The following is a 25,493-nucleotide window of genomic DNA, read 5'->3' as shown; positions in this document are numbered from 1 at the left end:
TCTGTGGTGAAGGTGCTTCCATGGTGTTGTTAGCTAGTATGTTACAGGATTTTGACCCAGCGACAATGGAGAAAAGGCGATGTATTTCCAAGTCAGGATGGTGTGCAAGTTGGAGGAGAGTTTTCTCATTACACCTGCTGCCCTTGCCCTAGGCAATGGAGGTGGTGGGTTTGGTATGTGCTGCGGAAGAAGCTTGGCGAGTTGCTGCTGCTGTGCATCTTGTTGATAGTACACACTGCTGCCAGTGTGTGCTGGTGGTGGAGGAAATAGATGTTTAAGGACTGCTTAACGTGTAGGGGTAGCTTGTACTGTACCTGGCTTGGAAGTGATTGATGCTGGTAGTGAGAAAAACCAGGAAAGGATTCCATTCCTGGCATTGACCTTTTTCACCTTGCTAAGCATTAAATCATTCATTAAAAAATATTTCTGGAGGAGTTTGTAGATTGGCATGTTCTATTTTTGAGTGATAGGATGAAGAATTTGCAGTTCTGTGACTTGCATTTGTTAGCATTCTAAATTGGTGCGTCAGTCTTATTGATTCATAACAGTATTGAATTAGGTTCATAAAGAAAGCCCTTTAAAGGACATGCACTTTTTTTTACAGATCTCTGCTGCTGCTCAACTTTTATTTGTGAATTTTAAAATAAATGGATATTTTTATAAATACTGTTTTGTTAAGATTCGACAAGCAATCTTTGGGAGGCAAGTAGCATATTGCCCAGGGACTGCCCCTTTGACATTTAATGGAATGCTTCAGTCTTGAGCTGCCTTTCTGTCATGCTGTCACGGAGCAACAGGATTAATATCTGTCCCTGATGCGGGGGAAGTGATTACCAGGCAAATACTTCTACTTCCCATTGATTTGCCGCTCAAAGTCTGGCCAATGATTCATTGAAACTGTCATCCATGTTTTTATTCCTCCAGACTTGACTATTCCAGTGTTCTGTTAGTCATCATCCCATCTTCTACCCTCTGTAAGTTTGAGGTCAATCAAAACTCTGTTGCCTATATCCTAATTTGCATCAAGTCCTGTTCACCCATCACTCATATAAAAGTGAAATACTATAATGAAAGGTCATCAAAACCTGAAATGGTAACTCTATTCCCACAGATGCTGCCTGACATGCTAGATATTTCCAGCATCTTCTGTTTTTATTTCATATTTCCAGCATCTGCTGGGTTTTGATTTTGTTCACCCATCACTTCTGTGCTCAAGCCTGGAGGTGATAAAGGGCAGGATGAGGGTTTCAGCAGCAGACTGGATGGGCTAAGAGTGCAGTGTTACAGACTGTGGAAGTAGGTGGTCTTTGTATGGGATGGGGAATGAGTGCTCATATTCGGTTTGAATAGGATGGCAAGGTTGCAAACTTTCTGGTTCAACCTGAGACAGCGACTGGGGAAGGGGTAGAATGATTGGCGACGGTATTTATTTTATGATGAGGCTTTCGTTCTCTCAATATTTAACTAGAGAATATGGCAGCTCACCCACAAAATGCGTTTGAGGGTTGGGAAATTACAGAGAATATAGAATTCAATGCATTGTTACTAAAACAGTTGTATGTTTCCTGCCTTTGTAATTAACACTTTCTTTCCCTACAGAGTGGGGGTTTCTACAGTGCCGAAGATGCAGATTCATACCCTACAACTGAGTCCATTGGAAAAAGTGAGGGAGCTTTCTGTGTGTGGACAGGGCAAGAAATCCGACAGCTCCTCCCAGATCCAGTCCCAGATGCCACGCATAGCGTAACCATGGCGGAGGTCTTTGCCTATCATTATGGTGTGAAAGGAAGCGGGAATGTTGACCCAGCACAGGTACTTGGAGAGAAACGGAAGTGCTGGAGATCTGAAATTTTAAAAAAACTGCTGAAAATGCAAAGCAGTTCATGCAGCACACCCAAAGGTGAAAGTGATCTTCATGTTTCAGATGTGACCTCTGATCACAGTTGTCATAGTCAAGTTAACGAAAGTGCACAGTAGCATAGTGGCTACTTTACTGGACTAGTAACCCAGTAACTAGTAACTGGTAACAAATTATCTCGAGGCCTGAACCTAATGATCCAGAGACATGAATTCAGATCCTATCATGGCAGCTGGGGAATTTAAATTCAATTAATTACATAAACCTGGAATAAAAAGCTGGCATCAGTAACGGTGACCACGAAATTACCAGATTGCAGTGAAAGCTCATCTTGTTCACTAATGCCTTTTACTTGTCATCTCTGACCTATATATGACTCCAGACCCACAGCAATGTGGGGTTGGCTCTTAACTGCCCTCTGAAATAGCCTAGCAAGCCACTCATTTATATTCAATTTATTCAATTTATATCAATTCAATTCAATTTATATTGCCACTTTGCCAAGGGCAATTAGGAGTGGGCAATAAATGCCAGCCTTGCCAACAATGCCCATATCCTGTAATGAAATTTTAAAGATGCTCCTTAATAAAACAATGAGTGAGGAAGACAGACGATAGGTCAAAAGTTCACATTTGCAAAAACTGCAGAAGGACCCCACCCAAAAGCGTTAACCTATCTCTCTGCTTCAAACCCTGACCAATGTGCTATCTCCAGCACGTTGACAGTGGGATATGCCTTTGTACTCTATGTTTTAATTACAGCCGCTCATCAGTGCTGGTGCTGTGGCACTCAATATTGCATCTACCAGTTCTTAAATCTGTACTGCAGAGAAAATTCTGCTTCCTTGCTTCCTCAATCGCCATTTATTTTGTTGTTTTGCTATAAATCTTTGGCTCAAAGATTGGTGTGGGAGAAATGGGTTTGAATTCATGGGACATTGGCACCAGTACTGGGGAAAGAGGGAGCTATTCCGTTCGGATGGGCTCCACTTGAAACGTGCTGGGACCAGTGTCCTGCGAATCGCACAACTAGGGTTGTAGATAGGGCTTTAAACTAAGTAGTTGGGGGGAGGGTTCAGTTGCATGGAAATATAAAAAATCAAAGTTTGAGAGGGTGAGAGTGCAGGTTAGTAACAAGGCTGATTGTTACCAAAAAATGAAAGGAAGGGACAGAGTGTGTGAATGCCATATTGCACCAAAGAATCATATAAGAGTAGGGAAAGTTGACAGTAGGGCAAACTTAAAGGCCTTGTATCTGAATGCGTGTAGCATTCGGAATAAAACTAATAAGTTAACAGCGCAAATAGAGATGAATAGGTATGATTTGGTGGTGATTACTGAGACGTGGTTGCAGGGGGAATAGGTTTGGGAGTTGAATATCCAAGGGTACTCAGTGTTTTGGAAGGATAGGCAGGAAGGAGAAGGAGGTGGTGTAGCTTTGTTAGTAAAGGAAGAGATCAGTGCTATAGTGAGGAATAATTTAGGCACTGGAGATCAAGACGTAGAGTCAGTCTGGGTAGAAATAAGAAATAGCAAGGGAGAGAAGTCCTTGGTGGGCGTAATCTATAGGTTCCCAAACAGTAGTTCAGCAGTAGGGCACAGTATAAACTAGGAAATACTGGGAGCATGTGAGAAAGGCACAGCAATAATCATGGATGATTTTAATATGCATATAGACTGGACTAATCAAATTGGCAAGGGTAGCCTTGAGGGAGAGTTCATAGAGTGTATTAGAGATTGTTTCTTGGAACAATATGTTGTGGAACCAACCAGGGAGCAGGCTATTCTGGATTTGGTTTTGTGTAATGAGATGGGATTAATTAATGATCTCATAGTAAAGGATCCTCTAGGGAAGAGTGATCATAGCATGCTAGAATTTCAAGTTCAGTTTGAGAGCGAGAAACTTGAGTCCCACACTAGTGTTCTAGAGCTAAACAAAGGTAACGACATAGGCATGAGGGCAGATTTGGCCCTAGTGGACTGGGCAGGAAGACTACAAGTTAGGACAGTTGATGAACAGTGGCAGATATTTAAGGAGATATTCAATTCCTCCCAAGTAAAATATATTCCAAAGAGGAAGAAAGATGGTAGGAGGGGGAAAAAGCATCCATGGCTAAGCAAGGAAGTTAAAGATAACATAAAGGCAAAAACTAAGGCATACCAAATTGCAAAGGTCAGTGGCAGGCTAGAAGATTGGTTAACTTTTAAAGATCAACAAAGGATTACTAAAAAAATAATAAAAAGAGCAAAGGTAAATTATGAAAGGAAACTAGTGCAAAATGTAAAAACTGATAGCAAAAGCTTCTACAAATATATAAAAGGAAAGAGAGTAGCTAAAGTGAATGTTGGTCCCTTGGAGGATGAGACTGGGGAGTCAATAGTAGGGAACGCAGAAATGGTAGAGATGCTTAATCAATCTTTTTCCTCAGTTTTCACGGTGGAGGACACTAGTACCACCCCTATAGTAACAGGTAGTGCAGAGGCTATAGAGAAGGAGGAACTTAGAATAATCGCCATCACTAGAGAAAAAGTACTGAACAAACTATTGGAGTTAAAGGGTGACCTGAAGGCCTACATCCCAGGATCTTAAAGGAAGTGGCAGCAGAGATAGTGGATGCATTGGCTATAATATTCCAAAATTCCCTGGATTGTGGAAAGGTTCCAGTGGATTGAAAAAATGCTAATATAATGCCCTTATTCAAAAAGGGGGGAGGCAGAAAGTAGGAAACTATAGACCAGTTAGTTTAACGTCTGTCTATGGGAAATTGTTGGAATACATTATTAAGGAAGTAGTAATGGGGCATTTGGAAAGTCAAAATGCAATCCATCAGAGTCAGCATGGTTTTTTGAAGAGTAAGTCATGTTTGACTAATTTGCTAGAGTTCTTTGAAGATGTGACAAGCAAAGTAGATATTGGAAATCCTGTAGATGTAGTATATCTGGACTTCCAGAAGGCCTTTGATAAGGTGCCACACAAAAGATTAATACACAAGATAAGATCACACAGAGTTAGGGGTAATATATTAGCTTAGATAGAGGATTGGCTAACCAACAGAAAGCAGAGAGTCGGGATAAATGGGTCTTTTTCTGGATGGCAAGCTGTAACTGGTGGAGTGCCACAGGGTTCGGTCCTTGGGCCTCAACTATTTACAATCCATGCAGGAACTACAAGCCAGTGAGTCTCACGTCAGTGGTAGGGAAACTACTGGAGAAAGTTCTGAAGGAGAGTATCTATCTCCAGTTGGAGAGGCAAGGTTTGATCAGGGATAGTCAGCATGGCTTTGTCAGAGGGAGGTCATACCTAACAAATTTGACTGAATTTTTTGAGGAGGTGACGAGGTGTGTACATGAGGGTAGTGCAGTTGATGTAGTTTATATGGATTTCAGCAAAGCCTTTGACAAGGTCCCACATGGGATACTTATAAAGAAGGCAAATGCACATGGGATACAGGGTAATTGGATAAGGTGGATTCAAAATTGGCTTAGTTGTGAGAGACAGAGGGTGATGACAGAAGGATGCTTTAGTGACTGGAAGCCAGTGTCCAGTGGCGTACCACAGGGATCTGTGCTGGGTCCCCTATTACTTGTCATTTATATAAACGACATAGATGACTGTGTGGGGGGGCAGGATTAGTAAGTTTGCGGATGACACAAAGATTGGCCGGGTGGTTAAGAGTGAGGTTGAGTGTCTTGGGCTACAGGAAGATATAGACGGTCTGGTCAAATGGGCAGATAAGTGGCAGATGGAATTTAACCCTGAAAAGCGTGAGCTGATACACTTTGGAAGGAATAATTTGACAAGGAAGTATTCAATGAATGGCAAGGCACTAGGAAGTTCTGAGGAAAAAAGGGACCTTTGGCGTGTGTGTCCATAGATCTCTGAAGGCGGAGGGGCACATTAGTGGGGTGGTGAAAAAGGCATATGGGACACTTGCCTTTATCAATCGAGGCATAGATTACAAAAGTAAGGAGGTCATGTTGGAGTTGTATAGAACCTTGGCGAGGCCACAGCTGGAGTACTGTGTGCAGTTCTGGTCTCCACATTATAGGAAGGATGTGATTGCACTGGAGGGGGTGCAGAGGAGATTCACCAGGATGTTGCCTGGGATTAAACATTTAAATTATGAAGCGAGGTTGGATAGACTTGGGTTGTTTTCGTTGGAGCAGAGAAGACTGAGGGGTGACCTGATCGAGGTGTACAAGTTTGAGGGGCATGGACAGGGTGGATAGGGAGCAGCTGTTCCCCTTAGTTGAAGGGTCAGTCACAAGGGGACATAAATTCAAGGTGAGGGGCAGGAGGTTTGGGGGGTATGTGAGGAAAAACTTTTTTACCCAGAGGGTGGTGATGGTCTGGAATGCACTGCCTGGGAGGGTGGTGGAGGTGGGTTGCCTCACATCCTTTAAAAAGTACGTGGATGAGCACTTGGCATGTCATAACATTCAAGGCTCTGGGCCAAGTGCTGGTAAATGGGATTAGGTAGGTAGGTCAGGTGTTTCTCATGTGTCGGTGCAGACTCGATGGGCCGAAGGGCTTCTTCTGCACTGTGATTCTGTGATATTAATGACTTGGATTCAGGGATAGAAGGTACTATAGCTAAGTTTGCAGATGACACCAAAATAGGTAGGAAAGTAAGTTGCAATGAAGACGTAAGAAACCCTCTCATATCCTTCATGTTCTTTATGTGCCTTCATATCCTTGCTAAAGCGCAGTGCCCAGAATTGGACATGATACTTCAGTTGAGACGGGATCTTTAAGAAGGGTAGCAGGGATAATCCAGGAAATTACAGGCCGGTGAGCCTTACATCTGTGGTAGGGAAATTATTGGAGAAGATTCTTCGTGACAGGATTTACTACCATTTGGAAGCAAATGGGCGTATTAGTGAGAGGCAGCATGGTTTTGTGAAGGGGAGGTCGTGTCTCACTAACTTGATTAAGTTTTTCGAGGAAGTGACAAAGATGATCGACGATGGAAGGGCAGTGGATGTTATATACATGGATTTCAGTAAGGCCTTTGACAAGGTTCCTCATGGCAGACTGGTACAGAAGGTAAAGTCGCCTGGGATCAGAGGTGAGCTGGCAAGATGGATACAGAATTGGCTTTGTCATAGAAGACAGAGGGTAGCAGTGGAAGGGTGCTTTTCTGAATGGAGAGCTGTGACTAGTGGAGTTTCGCAGGGATCAGTGCTGGGACCTTTGCTGTTTGTATATTTCATAAATGATTTGGAGAAAAATGTAACTGGGCTAATTAGTAAGTTTGCAGACGACACTAATGTTGGAGGAGTTGCAGATAGTGAAGAGGATTGTCAAAGGATACAACGGGATATAGATCGGTTGGGGACTTGGACGGAAAAATGGCAGATGGAGTTTAATCCAGACAAATGCGAGGTAATGCATTTTGGAAGGTCTAATACAGGCAGGAATTATACGGTAAATGGCAGAACCCATAAGTGCATTGACGGGCAGAGGGATCTGGGTGTACAGGTCCACAGGTCACTGAAAGTGGCAATGCAGGTGGATAAGGTAGTCAGGAAGGCATATGGCATGCTTGCTTCATTGGCAGGAGTATTGAGTATAAAAGCTGGGAAGTCATGCTGCAGCTGTACAGAACCTTGGTTAGGCCACACTTGGAATATTGCATGCAATTCTGGCCGCCACATTACCAGAAGGACATGGAGGCGTTGGAGAGGGTGCAGAGGAGGTTTACCAGGATGCTGCCTGGTCTGGAGGTTATTAGCTATGAGGAGAGGTTGGAGAAACTCGGATTGTTCTCACTAGAGCGACGGAGATTGAGGGGCGACTTGATAGAAGTTTACAAAATTATGAGTGGCATGGACAGAGTAGATAGAAGCTTTTTCCCAGGGTGGAAAAGTCAATTACTAGGGGACATAGATTTAAGGTGAGAGGAGAAAACTATGGAGGAGATGTGCAGGGCAAGTTTTTTACGCAGATGGTAGTGAGTATCTGGAATTCACTGCCAGAGGAGGTGGTGGAAGCAGGTACGATAGTGGTGTTTAAGAGGCAGCTTGACAAATACATGAATAGGATGGGAATAGAGAGATACGGACCCCGGAAGTGCAAAATGTTTTAGTTGACGGGCAATATGATCGGCGCAGGGCTGGAGGGCAGATGGGCCTGTTCCTGTGCTGTACTTTTCTTTGTTCTTTGTTCTTGAGACTGAAATATTGTTTCATTAATGTTGGCCATTACTTCCTTTTGTACTCTATCATTACATCATGTGACCACCGACATGATAAAATGCGACCTAATTGGGCCAAGATCTTTTCTCGTCCAGCAATTGCTATATTTCTGTGTTCCCGATTTGTTCAAATTTCCCACAAACCAGTCAACATCACTTGTCCTCATGCCCAGCTGTTTCACTGCTTGTCACCAGATCTGTCACCAGCTGAGACCATGAGCAAATCCAGAGGAGATACAACAAAATTTAAATTAACACCACATTAAAAGTAATGGCAAATGTTGAGGAATGTGAAGGATGGTGAGTGTAAGAGGCATCTTTCAAAAATAAAGGGCTTTATCTCAATAGAGATCATGACCTGTTAAAAAAATTTCAGTGTGAGTCAGAATTGAAGATGTCAGTGGAGGGCAGCCAAGGTTGCTTCAGATGCTGTGCTCACTCCTTAGCTCTTGCTATGTACGTCAGTCATGGGAAATAATAGCTGAAGGCAGAGTGTAGCATGACAGAGAGCAGAAAATAATCAGCCTTACATCAATCCAATCAGAGAAGCTTTTGTATGCTCCTTATGATCATTAAAAGAAATAAAGAAGAAAGAACTATATATAGTGCTTTTTATGACCTCGAGACATTCCATGGTGCTTTGCAGTCAATTCATACTTTAAGGTGTGGTCAATGTAGGATACGCAGCAGCCAATTTGCACATAGCAAGGTCCCACAAACAGCAGTTTGATAAAGGCTAGATAACCAGATAAGTGATGTTAGTTGTGTAAATATTGGGAAAATACCTTGCAAAACTTCCCCTACTCTTTGAAGAGTGCCACAGGATCTCTTCTGCTCACAGGGAAAGCGGACAAGGCTTTGGTTTCACGCATCACTCAAAAGATGGCCACTTGGAAATTGCAGCACTCTCTCAGAACAGCACTTGAGTGTGACCCTAGATTTTATGTGCAAACTCTGACTCACAGGAGAGAGTGCTACCACTGAACCATGTCTGACAGTTAGTGGAATTGGGTGGTACGTTAGCAAAAACATTTATGATGGCGCCGCGGGAGATTTTAAAATATTGTGTAACCAGATGCTGAGATTTAATTGGTGTTCTGACAGTAACTGCAGGTGATTTGAACAAAAGCATCCCTGATTAACAAAATTAAGTATATAGATTTAGCAAATAAACTACTTTTTTTGGGAAAAACATTTGCTACCAAATTTACAGAAGTACGTTCCTCATTTGGAAACATTGAGTTCACTCATCATTTGTGGTTTATACCTGCGTATACAAGCTCATGGCTAGCTGAACACCAAAGCTGGTCCTCCTAGCAGAGCAGTTGAAGCAAAGCCAACCAGTTCCAGAGTAGAAAGGAGACTTATTTTCTAATTGCACCAGTTTTCTCATGAGGTGGTCTCCATGGTTAACAAGAGAAGTTAAAAATTGTATTAACTCAAAGGAAGATGCTTATAAAAGTGCTAAAAAAGTAATAAGCCTGAGGATTGGGAGCTTTTCAGAATTTAGCAGAGGAGGACCAAGAAACTGATAAAGAAAGAGATAATAGGATATGAAAGAAATGAGCGAGAAACATAAAAATGGGCTGTGAAAGCTTCTATAGGTATGTAAAAAGGAAAAGATTACCAAAGACAACTGTGGACCCATTACAGGCAGCAGAGAATTTATAATAGGGGATAAGGGAATGGCAGAGAAACTAAACAAATACTGTGTCTTTCTTCATAGAGGAAGATACAAAAAGCTCCCAGAAATACTAGGGAACAAAGGGAATAGCAGGAATGAGGAACGGAAAGAACTTAGTATTAGTAAAAAAGGAATACTGGAGAAATTAATGGCACTGAAAGTTGATGTGAATACCCTGGACCTGATTGTCTATATCTCAGAGTGTGGAAAGAGGTAGCTATAGAGATAGTGGGTGCATTGGTGTAAGATTCCAAAATTCTATAGATTCTCGAATGGTTCTTGCAGATTGGAAGGTTGCAAATGTGAACCCACTATTTAAGAAAGAAGGGGAACTACGGACCTGTTAGCCTGACATCAGTAGTGCAGAAAATGCCAGAATCTATTATAAAGGATGTGATAACTGAACACTTAGAAAATAATGGAAGGATTGGGCAAAGTCAGCATGGATTTACGAAAGGGAAATCATGTTTGCCAAACCTGTTGGAGTTTTTTGAGGATGTTAGCAGAATAGATAAAGAGAACTAGTGAATGTGGTGTATTTGGATTTTCAGAAGGCATTTGATAAGGTCTCACACAAGAGGTTAATAAACAAAATCGGAGCAAATGGGATTCGGGTAATATGCTGGCACGGATTGAGAATTAGTTAATGGACAAAAAACAGAGTGTGGGAACAAACGGGTCATTCTCAGGTTGGCAGGCTGTAACTAGTAGGGTGCTGAAAGGATCAGTGCTTGGGTGCCAGCTATTTACAATCTGTGTCAGTGATTTGGATGTGTGGACCAAATGTAATATTTCCAAGTTTGCTGATGACACAAAATTAGTTCGGAATGTGAAATGTGAGGAGGATGCAGAGAGGCTTCAAGGGATTTAGACAGGCTAAGTGAGTGGGTAAGAACATGGCAGGTGTGAAAAAATGTGAAGAACGGAAATGCAGAGTATTTCTTAAATGGTGAGAGATTGGGAAATGTTGATGTCCAAAGGGAGCTTGGGCGTCCTTGTTCAGGAATCACTGGAAGCTGGCATGCAGGTTTCTTTTTATTCTTTCATGGGTGTGGGCGTCCCTGGAAAGGCCAGCATTTGTTGCCCATCCATAATTGCCCTTGAACTGAGTGGCTTGCTAGGGACATTTCTGAGGGCGGTTAAGAGTCAACCACATTGCTGTTGATCTAGAGTTACATGTAGGGCAGACCAGGTAAAGATGGCAGATTTCCTTCCCGAAAGGGTAGGTGTGAACTAGATAGGTTTTCATGACAACAGTTTCATGGTTGCTATTACTGAGACTAGCTTTCAATTCCAGATTTTTTATTCATTGAATTGAATTTAAATTCCAACAGCTGCCATAGTGGGATTTGAACCCATGTCTCCAGAGCATTAGCGTTACAATTGCAACAAGCAATTAGGAAGGCAAATGGTATGTTGGCCTTTATTACAAGTGGATTTGAGTACAGGAGTAAAAATGGTGAGATTGTCCTATGAAGAGAGATTGAGGAGACTGGGCCTGTATTCCCTAGTGTTCAGGAGGATGAGAAGCAATCTCATCGAAACATATAAAATTTTTACAGGACTCAACAAGGTAGATGCAGGAAGGATGTTTCCTCTGGCTGGGGCGTATCTAGAACCAGGGATCACAGTCTCTGGATAAGAGGTAGGCCATTTAGAATTGAGATGAGGAGGAATTACTTCTTTGGAATTCTCTACCCCAGAGGGCTGTGGAGGCTCAGTCATTGAGTATGTTCAAGACAGAGATCAATAGATTTCCAGATAGTAAAGACATCAAAGGGATATGGGAATAATGTGGGAAAATGGTGTTGAGGTAGAAGATGAACCATGATCTAATTGAGTAGTGGAGCAGGCTCAAGGGGCCGAATGGCCTACTTCTGCTCCTATGTTCCTGTGTAGGTAGACTCTGATGTACCAGAAGGAAGTTGTATTCCAGTCAAAAGAGTTGATAGAGATTACTTCCTCTTGTGTGTGTGTGTGTGTGTGTGTGTGTGTGGGGTGGGGGGGGTGGGGGGGGGGTCCAGAATAAAGAAGCATAATCTTAAAATTGGAGTTGAACCATTCAGGGGAAATGTCAGGAAGCAGTTTTTCACATATAGGACAGGATTTTCAACTAGGCGTGCGGGTGTGCACCTGACACGCCTGAGCGTGAAATAGCGTGCAATATTTTGGTAAGCGGGCGTGTGTGAGAGTCGGAGGCACACCTGCCGACAATTAAGAGGACTATTAAGGCCATTAATCAATTAATTAACCGCTATTTTTCGCTGCCCGTCCAACGTTACGGTCGGTGGGCGAGCGAATCGGCCAGGTGGTCTTGGGATTTTTGAGGAAACCTCATCCAAGGGTGGGATGAGGTTTCCAATATTAATTTAAAAAAAAATAAAAGTGTTTGGGTGGAATTTTTATCATCAGCATGTTTAGGTGAGTGATTCTTATGGGTGGAAATTTTTTCCGGGATTTTAAAATCTTTATTTAAGGGTTTAAGATTCTTCATCCCCTTGAAGCGGCTCTTTGCCTTCAGGAAGCTTTCATTGCGCGCGCCCCTTGCGCCCTTGCTGACTTCAGCGCTCGCATTCCTCCTGCATCCCCCCAACAGCGCTGAGCCTTTCGGCATGAGGTTCACGCTGGCTGGCCGTTAATTGGCCAGCCAGCGTGAAATTGCGGTCGGGGGCCAGTCGCGGGCAGCGGGCTGTTTCCCGGCCACTCCTGGACCCACCTGACGACCTGAAAATCCTGCCCATAGGGTAGCGAAATCTGTAATTCTCTCTTCTAACAAGAACTGTTGAGGCTAGGCCAATTGGGAAATGCCAAAACTTAGACTTTTTAGATAAGGCTATTAAGAATTACGGAACCAAGGTGGGTGGCTGGAAATAAGAATACAAATCAGCTGTGATTAAGGTTTTTTTTCCATTGTTGAGTGTATTCAAGGCTGAGATAGACAGGCTGTTGGTCTTTCAGGGAATCAAGGGTTATGGGGAGCAAGCGGGAAAGTGGAGTTAAGGCAGATGACCAGCCTTGATTGTATTGAATAGGGGCAGACTTGAAGGGCTGTATGATCCTATTCCTTATGTAATCAAGGCCAATGTGCTTAAGTGGCTGCATGGTTTACTCCTGTTCCTACGTTCCAACCAAAAGCCTAAAACACTGCTTATAAAATGTTTAGCTCCATAGATCTGCCAAAAGTATTGCATCAAAGCAATTTGGTAAAGGTTTTTTTTTAATAATTGAGAGCCTTGATGAAGGGATTAACTTCCTGCCACCGAATAGTAACAAAGTTGGAAAGCAACCAAACATTGTCACTTCCTTGTTACTTCTTGAGATCACAGCAAGTTTGAGATTCAGAAACCTGCAGCTTGTAAAACAAAGGAAAGATTGAGGGAGGTATGTCATTTCAGAGTTTTTTTTCACAAAAGAACAAGTTGGATATTTGAGAAATCCTGAGGTGATACTTTCTGCACCTGACATCCTCATTGAATGGAAATAAAATGGTGTGGACAGCCTGACCTCATTTTGTAGGAACCAGCATGAGGCAGACAAGAGACCCATTATCATATCTGCTAGTGCAGCTGAGTAGGTGACTGGTCAAAGGGAGATAGGACCATGTCAATCAGCACATTAATCAATCCCTGTGTATTTGGAAAGCATCTCACCAGGAATCAAACAATGCTGAACAATCACAGCAACTACTGTAGGTAAAAGGAAAGACCTTTGCATATAAGGGATAATTTAGCTGCAGTATGTCATGTGAACCTTGCAGCTCCTGTAGAAGTCCCATTTTTACTGTGCTGCTGTGTTTAACCAACTCCAGTTGAGGATGGAATTGGGCATCAGGCTGGCAGGAGGAGCTCAGGGTAGTGGGGAAGCCTGATAAGTGACCCTGCTCAGGCCTCGGTGGGGTTGAGGGGGGTGGGAGGAGTGCCTCCACCAAGACCCTCCCTTCAACATCGGGTGCCCCCCCCCACAAAGTCAGGGTGCTCCACCACCCCCCCCCCCCCAAACGGCTTCTCCACCAACACCCCTACCACCTCCCCAGTCCTGTTGTGGGGGGGATGGCCTCTCAGGGGAAAGCAAGTTCACGGCACCGTGGGTGACACTTGCTCAGAGGGGCGGGAGGAAAACAAGTGGCAGGGCTATAGTGATAGGGGATTCAATAGTTAGGGGCACAGACAGACGCTTCTGTGGCCGCAAATGTGAATCAAGGATGGTATGTTGCCTCCCTGGTGCCAGGGTCCAGGATGTCACTGAGTGGCTGCAGGAAATTCTGGGGAGGGAAGGTAAACAGCCAGTGGTCGTGATACACATTGGTACCAGTGACATAGGAAAACTAAGGGATGAGGACCTGCAAGCTCATTACAAGATGTTAGGAGATAAATTAAGATGCAGGACCTCAAATGTAGTAATTTCAGGATTACTCCTAGTTCCACGTGCTAGCGAGAGCAGGAATAAGAGGATAGTCCAAATGAACACGTGGCTGGAGAGATGGTGTAGCCGGGAGAGATTCAAATTCTTGAGGCACTGGGACCGGTTCTGGGGAAGGTGGGACCTGTACAAACTGGATGGGCTGCACCCAGGCAGAGCTGGGACCAATGTCCTTGCGGGGACTTTTGCTAGTTCTGTTGGGGAGTGTTTAAACTAGTGTGGCAGGGGGATGGGATCCCAGGAGTAGGATCAGATAGGTCAGATTCAAATCAGAAAAATGGAGGTAGAACATTAACTAGGGACGTTGTGATAGACATGGAGTTACTGGAGTAGCAAAGTTTACAAAGTGTCCAGCAAGGGAAATATTCTGTTTAGACGTAGACAACTTTATTATCTGAAGAGCTGCGAATGGTACTGTGCATTCATCAGTGTGTATTCATCAGTGAACATCCCCATTTATGATCTTATGATGAAGCAGCTGGAGTTTCTGGGCCTAGCACAAAACCCTAAAGAACTCCTGGGGCTGAGATGATTGACCTCCAACAAACACAACCATCTTCCTTTGTGCAATGTGTGACTCTAGTGAGTGGAGAGTTTTTCCCTGACCCCGATAGATTCCAATTTTACTAGGGTTCATTGATGCCACACTTGATCAAATGCTGCCTTGATGTCAAGGGCAGTCACCCTGAACACAGCTTTGGAATTCAGCTCTTTTGTCCATGATAGGACCAAATCAATGATGAGGTCTAAAGCTATGTGGTCCTGGCGGAACCCAAGCTGAGCATCAATGAGCAGGCTATTGCTTAAAAAGTGCCACTTGATAGCACTGTTGACGACACCTTCCGTTACTTTGTGGATGATTGAGTAGACTCTTGGGGTGGTAATTGAATGGATTGGATTTGCCCTGCTTTTGTGGACAGGGCATATATGGACAATTTTCCATATGTTTAGATAGATACCACTGTTGTACTGGAACAGCTGAGCTTGTGGCACAGCCAGTTCTGAAGTATGTCTTCAGTACTACTGGTGGATTGTTGTGAGGGCTCGTAACCTTTGCTGTATACAGTGTACTCAACCATTTCTTAACATGTGGAGTGAATCGATTGGCTAAAGACTGACTTCTATGATGCAGTGGACCTCAGGAGAAGTTTGAGGTAGATCATCACTACATTTCTGGCTGAGGATTTCTGACTGAAGATGGTTGCCGATCTTCAACTTTGGCTTTTGCACTAATGTGTTGGGCTCCACTATCACTGAGGATGGGATGTTCATGGAACCTCTTCTTTCTATTAGTTGGTTGATTGTCCACCACCATTCATGACCTAATGTGGCAGGACTGCAGATCTTAGATATGATTTGTTGGTTATGGGATTGCTTAGCTCTGTCTATACCATGCTGCTTCTGCAGTTTAGCATGCATGTAGTCCTATGTTGTAGCTTCACCAGATTGACATCCAATTTTTAGGCAAGCCTGTGCTGCTGCTCGAGTGCTCTCCTATATTCCTTATTGAACCAGGATTAGTCCCCTGATTTGATGGTAATGGTCGAGTGAGGGATATGCTGTGCCATGAGGCTGCATATTGTGGTTGAATACAATTCTGCTACTGCTGATGGCCCATAATGTCAAATGGATGCCCAGTTTTGACCTGATAGATCTGTTCTGAATTATTTGGCATGGTGGAAGTGCCACACAACATGCTGGAGGGTGTCCTCAGTGTGAAGATGGGATTTCATTTCTGCAAGGATCACTCCTATCAATACTGTTATGGACAAGGCATCTACATCACCTGCTGCAGGCCCACAGTTGCAAATATGCCCTTCAGATCTCTGCCAGCTTAGCCCACAGTTGAGTTACCGAGCCACCTTTGGTGACGGACATTGAAGTTTCCAAACCAAAGTACGTTCTATGCTCTTCCAAGTGATGTTTAAACACGAATGAGTACTGATTCATCAGCTGAGGGAGAGCAGTCAGTGGAAATCAGCAGGAAGTTTCCTTACCCATGTTTGATCTGATGCCATGAGGCTTTGTGGAGCCTGGAGTCAATGTTGAGGACTCCCAGATCTACTGTAATACCATTGAACTGTCAGCTCTTATGGGCCAGTCCTATTCAAGTTTGGTGATGGATTTGGGATTTTGGTTGAAAGTTATGTTTCTGTGAGTATGACTATAGCAGGCTGTTGCTTGACGAGAATGTGGAACAGCTCTCCTAATTTTGGCACAATTCATCAGATGTTAGTGAAAGCAGTGAATCAACAAGTCTGGTTCTGCCTTTGTTATGTCTGAGTCCGATGCCTAGGCCTGTTCCAGATGGTCTGTCTAGTTTTGTTCTTCTTATACTTTATCACAGCGGTCTGACTCATATGTAGGCCAGAATGGGTAAGGATGGCAGATTTCCTTCCATAAAGGACGTTCGTGAACCAATTAGGCCGTTACAACAATCCGGTTGTTTCATGGCCACCATTACTGTCACTAGCTTTTTATTCCAGATTTATTTAATTTACTGAATTTAAATTTCTCACCTGCCATAGTGGGAGCTGAACTTATGACACTGGTTTATTTGTCCAGGTCTATGGATTAATAGTTCAGTAATATACTCACATTACAGTGCCACAAATTGTTGGTGTCTCATCCCTTTAATGTGAAAGAACTGATTGTTACTCTACTCGTTTAGTTTAGGTATCAAACTGTGAATGTGATGGATCCCTGGAGATCAGGTTATATTACCGTTGCCATTTTTTTCTTCTCTTTACCTGGAGACTTGATTCTTTACTGTGGTTGGGCTGATCACCCAGTAGGTAGTCTTTTGGGTTTTAATAGTCAGTCGTTGTCAGGCTGTTTTGGAACAGGGGTTTGTGTGGTATTTGATTCCAGCCACATAAGCATACAACAGGAAAAGACTAATTCGCGCATCAAGCCTCACTCACACCATGATGGCTGGAGCATCGTGACTAAACACTTCTTTCCCTCCTCCACCTTACACCCAGCGCGCAGTTATGTAATCGCCTAGGAGAAGTTAAAATTCAGAGGAAACAAGTTCTCCAGAAAACTCCTCTCTAATCCTTTCAGGTGATCCAAACTTGATTTTTTTGCCCCACCTGACACCCACATGTGTGCTTTCTGGAAATGAATTAGCTGGAGGAAATCAGGAGCAGGAAAGCTGATGGATTCCCCCCGACCCCTCACTAACGCAGGGATGATGAGGCTAGTTGTAGGCTCTTGCCCACATTGTAGTTGATATCAGATAACTCGGCCCAGAGCAGGGATTGAAGCTGTGAATGTCGAGCTCTGTATGTCTCAGCTGAGTGAATTGTGAGGTAATTTATTTTTTTGGTGTTTTTATATAATACTTCTTTATAGGACCCTCATGGAGAGTTAGAAAACAAGAATGTCCTTATTGTGCGTTACTCACCGGAGTTCACAGCTACCAAGTTTGGCTTAGAAGTGAAGAAGGTGAAAGACATTCTGAGCACGTGTCGAAAAAAGCTGTATGAAGCCAGGAAACAGAGGCCCCGTCCACACTTGGATAACAAGATGTTAACATCATGGAATGGTGAGTGAGGGAACTCCTATATGGCCTAATGCTGCATAGAGTATAAGTAACAGATGACTGATATATGTGTGCTTAAGCTTCATGTTTCTAATCGGATTGTAGAATGTGAATGAATTTAATTGTTTTACATTGATCTAAAAGAAAAAAAAGACTTGCATTTATCTAGCGTCTTTGACCCTAGGATGTCCCAAAATGCTTTACAGCCAATGCCAATTAAAATACTGCATAAAGAATGAGATAATTTGCAGTGTAGTGACTGCTGTAATGTAAGCTTTAAACCTTGCTAAGCTATAGAACTTTATTCCTGGGGAAAACTCTGTGACTTGCTTGGGTTCCAAATTACAATGGTATTGAGTTGTTTACTGCCAAATAACTAAAGTATGTTGACAGTTTTAGGTTAGCATAAGCCTTCAGATAGAAGATTTTCTTAAACAGGAGCTTGAGTTGTCATGTCTGTCTTTTCCATTCTGCTGCTAGTTGTTAAGTTGCTCACACAGTAATTAAAACTGTAGAGAAGAGATAAAGCATTTGGCTCGAAAATTTCATTATGCAATTACGACTGTAGGGTTTGGAATAATTATCTTTTGTTGAGCTCTCTTACGGAGAAGGATTTGGCAAATAATGATCAGCCTTATTTTATCTTTTTTTATATAACTAGCATAGTATGCAATGTATACTATATTGTGTGGGTGTTAACCTGGCCTTGAATGGGCAGCCCAATCACATGGAATGGATGATTGTGGGTTTTAGTGTAACGACAGTGCCTAATCTAGGCTGATACTCGACTTCAGTTCTGACGGAGTGCTGCATGGTGAGAAGGGGCATCGTTTTAAAATTAGATTTAAACATTCAGGATGTGATGTCAGGAAGCACTACTTCACAAAGGGTAGTGGAAATATGGAAGTCTCTTCCACAGAAAGCTGTGGGTAATGGGTTTCATTTGGAGTTTTCAAGACTGAGATAAATTTTTGCTCAGTAAGGCAGTTAAAGGATTAGGAGCAAAGGTGAGTAAATTGAGTTGAGGTACAGATCAGCAATAATCTTATTGAATAGTGGAACAGGCTCACAGGGCTGAATGGCCTATTCCTGGTGATAAATGCTGCCCATAAGGTGAAGTGTGAAACTGAAGGCCAATCTGTCTTTTTTTTATTCATTCATGGGATGTGGGCATCGCTAGCAAGGCCAGCATTTATTGCTCATCCCGAATTGCCATTGACAAGATGGTGAGCTGCCTTCTTGAATTCCGTACGGATAATAACTTTTCGTAGCAGTTTTGATACAACTGTGTGGCTTACTGAGCCATTTCAGAGGACAAGAACTCACCACATTACGATGGGTCTGGATTCAGGGTAGCTCTCCTTTCCTAAAAGACATTGGTGAATGAGTTGCTTTTTGCGACGATCTGGTAGTCTCATGGTTACCATCACTCAGACGAGTTTTTTATACTTGATTTATTTAATTAACTGAATTTAAATTCCCCAGCTTCCGAGGTGGGATTTGAATTTGTGTTTCTGGATTATTAATCCATGCCTCTGGACTGCTTTGCTATTGTACCCTTCAGAAGGATGTTAAGAGATTCCAGTGCGCACACAAAAAGAAAAAAATTAGTGCAGATTCTATGTAAAAAAAAAATAGAAAATGAGGCTGATTATTATTTGGCAAATCTTTTTCTGCAAGAGAACTGAGCAAAAGATAATTATCCCGATCCCTACAGTTGTAAGAGCATAATGAAATTTTCCAGCCAAACGTTTTATCTCTTCTCTTCAGTTTTAATTACTCTGTGAGCAACTAACAATTGGGGGCAGAAGATGAAGAATAACAGGGAGTTCTCTGGGATTCTGAGGAAACAACCAACAGCTCATTTCACTTCAGAAAACAAACCTGGATTACCTGGTCATTCACCTCATGGCAGTTTCTGGAATGTTATTGTTACTTTTGCCTACATAACAGCAGTCATTCACTCCTCTCATATGAAACATTTTACAACAGTAATAACTAACTTGTCTTTACATAGCATCTCTGACATAGTGTAATGCCCCATGGTGTTCTGTAGGAGTGTTATTTGACACCAGATGATAGAAAGATATTAGGACAAATGACCAAAAGCTTGGGCAAAGAGGGCAGGTTTTAAGGAGGAGAGAGAGAGAGACAGAGAGGTTTATGCAGTGAAATTTAGAGTTTGGGGCTTAGATGGCTGAAAACATGGCTACCAATGGTGGGGCAAAGGAAATTGGGGGCAGCAAGAGGCCAGTTTTGGAGGAGGGCAGAAATTTTAAAATGTTTTAGCATACTAAACGATGTAAATCATTGTATAAATACTGTGTGCATGAATTGCAGTGGAAGAGATTACTGACATGGGTGATGAAACAACAAACAATGGGCATCAAGAGGACCAAGGAGGTTCTTGTAAATAAGTGGGATTCAGGGTTATTTAGAAATGTACCGAGGGACAATGATGGATGGATGAGGGATTTCCTGTCTGACACTGTTCCTATATTACTCTTTATACCCCGGTGACTGGATAACTCTTATGAGAGACATGCCAATGTTTCTACATTTTACATGTTTTTGAGAAAGGAACAGTTTGCATTTATATAACGCCTCTCTATCCAGAGCACTTTACAGACAATAAATTCCTCAGCAAACAGCAAGGTCTACAACATACAAACATACGAATTAGGAACAGGAGTGGCACCTTGAGCCCGCTCCACCATTCAATAAGATCATGGCTGATCCGATTGTAACCTGATCTCCACATTCTCACCTACCCCCAGTAACCTTTCACCCCCTTGCTTATCAAGAATCTATCTACCTGTGCCTTAAAAATATACAAAGACTCTGCTGTCACCTCCATTGAGGAAGAGAGTTCCAAAGACTCACGACCCTCAGAGAAAGAATTTCTCCTTATCTCTATCTTAAATGGGGGACCCTTTACTTTTAAACAGTGACTCCTAGTTCTGGATTGCCCCACAAGAGGAAACATACTGTGAAGACCTCTCGGGATCTTATATGTTTCGATCAAATTGCCGCCTTATGCTTCTAATCTCCAACTGGTACAAGCCTAGCCTGTCCAACCTTTTCTGATAAGACAACCCGCCCGTTCCAGGTATTAGCCTAGTAAACATTCTCTGAACTGCTTCAAATGCATTCATGTTCTTCCTTAAAGAGGGAGACCAATACTGTACACAGTACCCAAGATGTGGCCTCACCAATGCAATGTGTAACTGAAGCATAACCACTCTATTTTTATATTCAATTCCCTTCGCAATAAACAATAACATTCCATTAGCTTTCCAATTACTTGCTGTACCTGCATACTAGCCTTTCGTGATTCATGCACTAGCACACCCAGACCCCTCTGCATCTCAGAGCTCTGCAACCTCTCACCATTTAGGTAATATGTTTATATTTTATTTTTCCTGCCAAAATGGACAGTTTCACATTTTCCCACATTATATCCCATTTGCCAGATTTTTGCTTACTCCCTTAACCTAGCCTCCTTATGTCCCCTTCATAACTTACTTTCCTACCTATCTTTGTGTCATCAGCAAATTTAGCAACCATACCTTTGGTCCCTTCATCCAAGCCATTCATATAAATTGTAAAAGGTTGAGGTCCTGGCACTGATCCCTGTGGCACACCACTCATTACATCTTGCCAACTAGAAAATGACCTATTTATGCCTAAGCTCTGTTTCCTGTTAGCTAGCCAATCTTCTATCCATGCCAATATGTTAGCCCTACAACATGAGCTTTTATTTTTTGCAATAACCTTTGATGTAGCATCTAATCAAGTACCTCCTGGAAATCTATGTACAGTACATCCACCGGTTCCCCTTTATCCATAACGCATGTTACTTCTTCAAAGAACTCCAGTAAATTGGTTATACATGATTTCCCTTTCGCAAAGCTATGTTGACTCTGCCTGATGTCTTTGAATTTATCTAAGTGTGCTGCTATAACATCTTAAATAATAGCTTCTAACATTTACCCTATGACAGATGTTAAGCTAACTGGTCTATAGTTTCCCACCTTTTGTCTTCCTCCCGTTTTGAATAAAGGAGTTACATTCACCATTTTCCAATCAAATAGAACCTCCCCTGAATCTAGAGAATTTTGGAAAATTAAAACCAATGCACCAACTATCTCACTAGCCTCTTTTAAGACCCTAGGGTGAAGAACATCAGGACTTGGGGACCTGTCAGCCCACAGATCCAAAAGTTTGCTCGGTATCACTTCCCTGATGATTGTAATTTTCTTGTGTTCCTCCCTACTTCCATTTCCTGATTTACAGCGATTCCTGGTGTTACTTATATCCTCCAGAGTGAAGACTGATGCAAAATACCTGTTCAATTCATCTGCTATCTCATTATTTTCTATTATTAAATCCCCAGACTTTTCTTTTTTGAAATATCCATAGAAACTCTTACTATCAGTCATTATATTTCTAGCTAGTTTTCTCTCGTACTCTAATTTTTCCCCTCTTAGTAATCTTTTTGTCAATCTTTGCTGCAAACAACAATGAAATCAATGACTAGGTGAAATACTTTTACTCCTGTTGGTTGAGATGATCAAGTTTGGGCGGGACACCAGGACAACTCGATGGCTCTTTTATACTCGTGCCATGGAATCTTTCATTTCTCTGAGAAAAAGACAGTATCTCTGACGATGCAGCACTCAAGAGTGTCAGGGAGCGCAGACTTCATTTAAAAAGTGCAGGGTGAGCACGCAGACTTAATTTGAAAAGAGTGGGGTGAGTGTGCAGACTTTATTTCAAAAGAGAGCTGGGTGAACGTGCGAACTTAATTTCAAACAGAGCGCGATGAGTGTGCAGGCTTCATTTCAAACAGAGCGCGGTGAGTGTGCAGACTTCATTTAAACAGAGCGGGGTGAGTGTGCAGACTTCATTTAAACAGAGCGCGATGAGTGTGCAGACTTCATTTAAACAGAGCGCGGTGAGTGTGCAGACTTCATTTAAACAGAGCGGGGTGAGTGTGCAGACTTCATTTCAAACAGAGCGGGGTGAGTGTGCAGACTTCATTTCAAACAGAGCGCGATGAATGTGCAGACTTCATTTCAAACAGAGCGGGGTGAGTGTGCAGACTTCATTTCAAACAGAGCGGGGTGAGCGTGCAGACTTCATTTCAAACAGAACGGGGTGAGCGTGCAGACTTCATTTCAAACAGAGCGGGGTGAGTGTGCAGACTTCATTTCAAACAGAGCGCGATGAGTGTGCAGACTTCATTTAAACAGAGCGGGGTGAGTGTGCAGACTTCATTTAAACAGAGCGCGATGAGTGTGCAGACTTCATTTAAACAGAGCGGGGTGAGTGTGCAGACTTCATTTCAAACAGAGCGGGGTGAGTGTGCAGACTTCATTTCAAACAGAGCGCGATGAATGTGCAGACTTCATTTCAAACAGAGCGGGGTGAGCGTGCAGACTTCATTTCAAACAGAGCGGGGTGAGCGTGCAGACTTCATTTCAAATAGAGCGGGGTGAGTGTGCAGACTTCATTTCAAACAGAGCGCGATGAGTGTGCAGACTTCATTTCAAACAGAGCGCGATGAGTGTGCAGACTTCATTTAAACAGAGCGGGGTGAGCGTGCAGACTTCATTTAAACAGAGCGCGGTGAGTGTGCAGACTTCATTTCAAACAGCGCGATGAGTGTGCAGACTTCATTTAAACAGAGCGGGGTGAGTGTGCAGACTTCATTTAAACAGAGCGGGGTGAGTGTGCAGACTTCATTTCAAGCAAAGAGCGCGGTGAGTGTGCAGACTTCATTTAAACAGAGCGCAGTGAGTGTGCAGACTTCATTTAAACAGAGCGGGGTGAGTGTGCAGACTTCATTTCAAACAAAGAGCGGGGTGAGTGTGCAGACTTCATTTCAAACAGAGCGGGGTGAGCGTGCAGACTTCATTTAAACAGAGCAGGGTGAGCGTGCAGACTTCATTTCAACAGAGCGGGGTGAGTGTGCAGACTTCATTTCAAACAGAGCGCGGTGAGTGTGCAGACTTCATTTAAACAGAGCGGGGTGAGCGTGCAGACTTCATTTAAACAGAGCGCGGTGAGCGTGCAGACTTCATTTCAAACAGAGCGCGGTGAGTGTGCAGACTTCATTTCAAACAGAGCGGGGTGAGTGTGCAGACTTCATTTAAACAGAGCGGGCTGAGCGTGCAGACTTCATTTCAAACAGAGCGGAGTGAGTGTGCAGACTTCATTTCAAACAGAGCAGGGTGAGTGTGCAGACTTCATTTCAAACAGAGCGGGGTGAGTGTGCAGACTTCATTTCAAACAGAGCGGGGTGAGTGTGCAGACTTCATTTCAAACAGAGCGGGGTGAGTGTGCAGACTTCATTTCAAACAGAGCGGGGTGAGTGTGCAGACTTCATTTCAAACAGAGCGGGGTGAGTGTGCAGACTTCATTTCAAACAGAGCAGGGTGAGTGTGCAGACTTCATTTAAACAGAGCGGGGTGAGTGTGCAGACTTAATTTCAAACAAAGAGCGGGGTGAGTGTGCAGACTTCATTTCAAACAGAGCGCGGTGAGTGTGCAGACTTCATTTCAAACAGAGCGCGGTGAGTGTGTAGACTTCATTTCAAACAGAGCGCGGTGAGTGTGCAGACTTCATTTCAAACAGAGCGCGGTGAGTGTGCAGACTTCATTTCAAACAAAGAGCGGGGTGAGTGTGCAGACTTCATTTCAAACAGAGCGCGATGAGTGTGCAGACTTCATTTCAAACAGAGCGCGGTGAGTGTGCAGACTTTATTTAAACAGAGCGCGGTGAGTGTGCAGACTTCATTTCAAACAAAGAGCGCGGTGAGTGTGCAGACTTCATTTCAAACAGAGCGCGGTGAGTGTGCAGACTTCATTTCAAACAAAGAGCGGGGTGAGTGTGCAGACTTCATTTCAAACAGAGCGCGATGAGTGTGCAGACTTCATTTCAAACAGAGCGCGGTGAGTGTGCAGACTTTATTTAAACAGAGCGCGGTGAGTGTGCAGACTTCATTTCAAACAAAGAGCGCGGTGAGTGTGCAGACTTCATTTCAAACAGAGCGCGGTGAGTGTGCAGACTTCATTTCAAACAAAGAGCGGGGTGAGTGTGCAGACTTCATTTCAAACAGACAGCAGGGAGAGCATGCAGACTTGATTTCAAACAGAGCATGGTGAGTGTACAGACTTCATATAAAAAGAGCGGGGAGAGCGTACTTCATACAAAAGGAGTGGGGTGAGCGTGCACACTTCATTTAAAAAAAAAGGACGGGGAGCGTGCAGACTTCATTTAAAAAGTGCAAGGTGAGCGTGCAGACTTCATTTCAAACAGAGAGCGGGGTGAGCGGGGAGACTTTATTTCAAACAAAGAGCAGGGTGAGTGTGTGGACTTCCTTTCAGAGAGCAGAGTGAGCGTGCAGACTTCATTTAGGACGAGCGGCGTGAGCGTGCAGACTTCATTTCAAACAGAAAGTGGGATGAGTGTGCAGACTTCATTTCAAACAGAAAGTGGGATGAGCATACAGACTTCATTTAGAAGACACGGATTTAAAGTATTTGGCAAAAAAAATCAGTGGAGTTCTGAGCGGGGGAAAGGTTACACAGCGAGTTGTTATGTTCTGTAATGCGCTGCCTGAAAAAAACAGATTCAGTAGTAGCTTTCAAAAAGGCATTGGGTTATCGTTGGAAGGGATGAAATTTGTGGGGTTGTGGACATACAGCAGGGAAGTAGAATGAATTGATTTGCCCCTCAGAGCCAGCACAGGCACGATGGGTTGAATGGCCTCTTTCTGTGCCTT

At 43.2% G+C, this 25,493-nt stretch overlaps 1 protein-coding gene across 2 annotated transcripts in view; it reads left to right on the top strand.

Annotated features, from left to right (window-relative positions):
• Window positions 1-25,493, top strand: part of spata20 (spermatogenesis associated 20) — a 382,219-nt gene that overhangs the window by 63,544 nt on the left and 293,182 nt on the right. For both annotated transcript variants that reach the window (XM_078570778.1, XM_078570779.1), the window contains exons 10-11: window positions 1,600-1,812; window positions 17,515-17,707. In XM_078570778.1, the coding sequence (XP_078426904.1) occupies window positions 1,600-1,812; window positions 17,515-17,707 (406 nt within the window). The remainder of the gene's footprint in view (window positions 1-1,599; window positions 1,813-17,514; window positions 17,708-25,493) is intronic.

Source organism: Cetorhinus maximus, chromosome 24, assembly GCF_964194155.1.
Source record: "Cetorhinus maximus chromosome 24, sCetMax3.hap1.1, whole genome shotgun sequence".
Taxonomy (NCBI): domain Eukaryota; kingdom Metazoa; phylum Chordata; class Chondrichthyes; order Lamniformes; family Cetorhinidae; genus Cetorhinus; species Cetorhinus maximus.
Note: the sequence above shows the minus strand (reverse complement) of the source record. Positions and strands in the feature narration are given on the sequence as shown.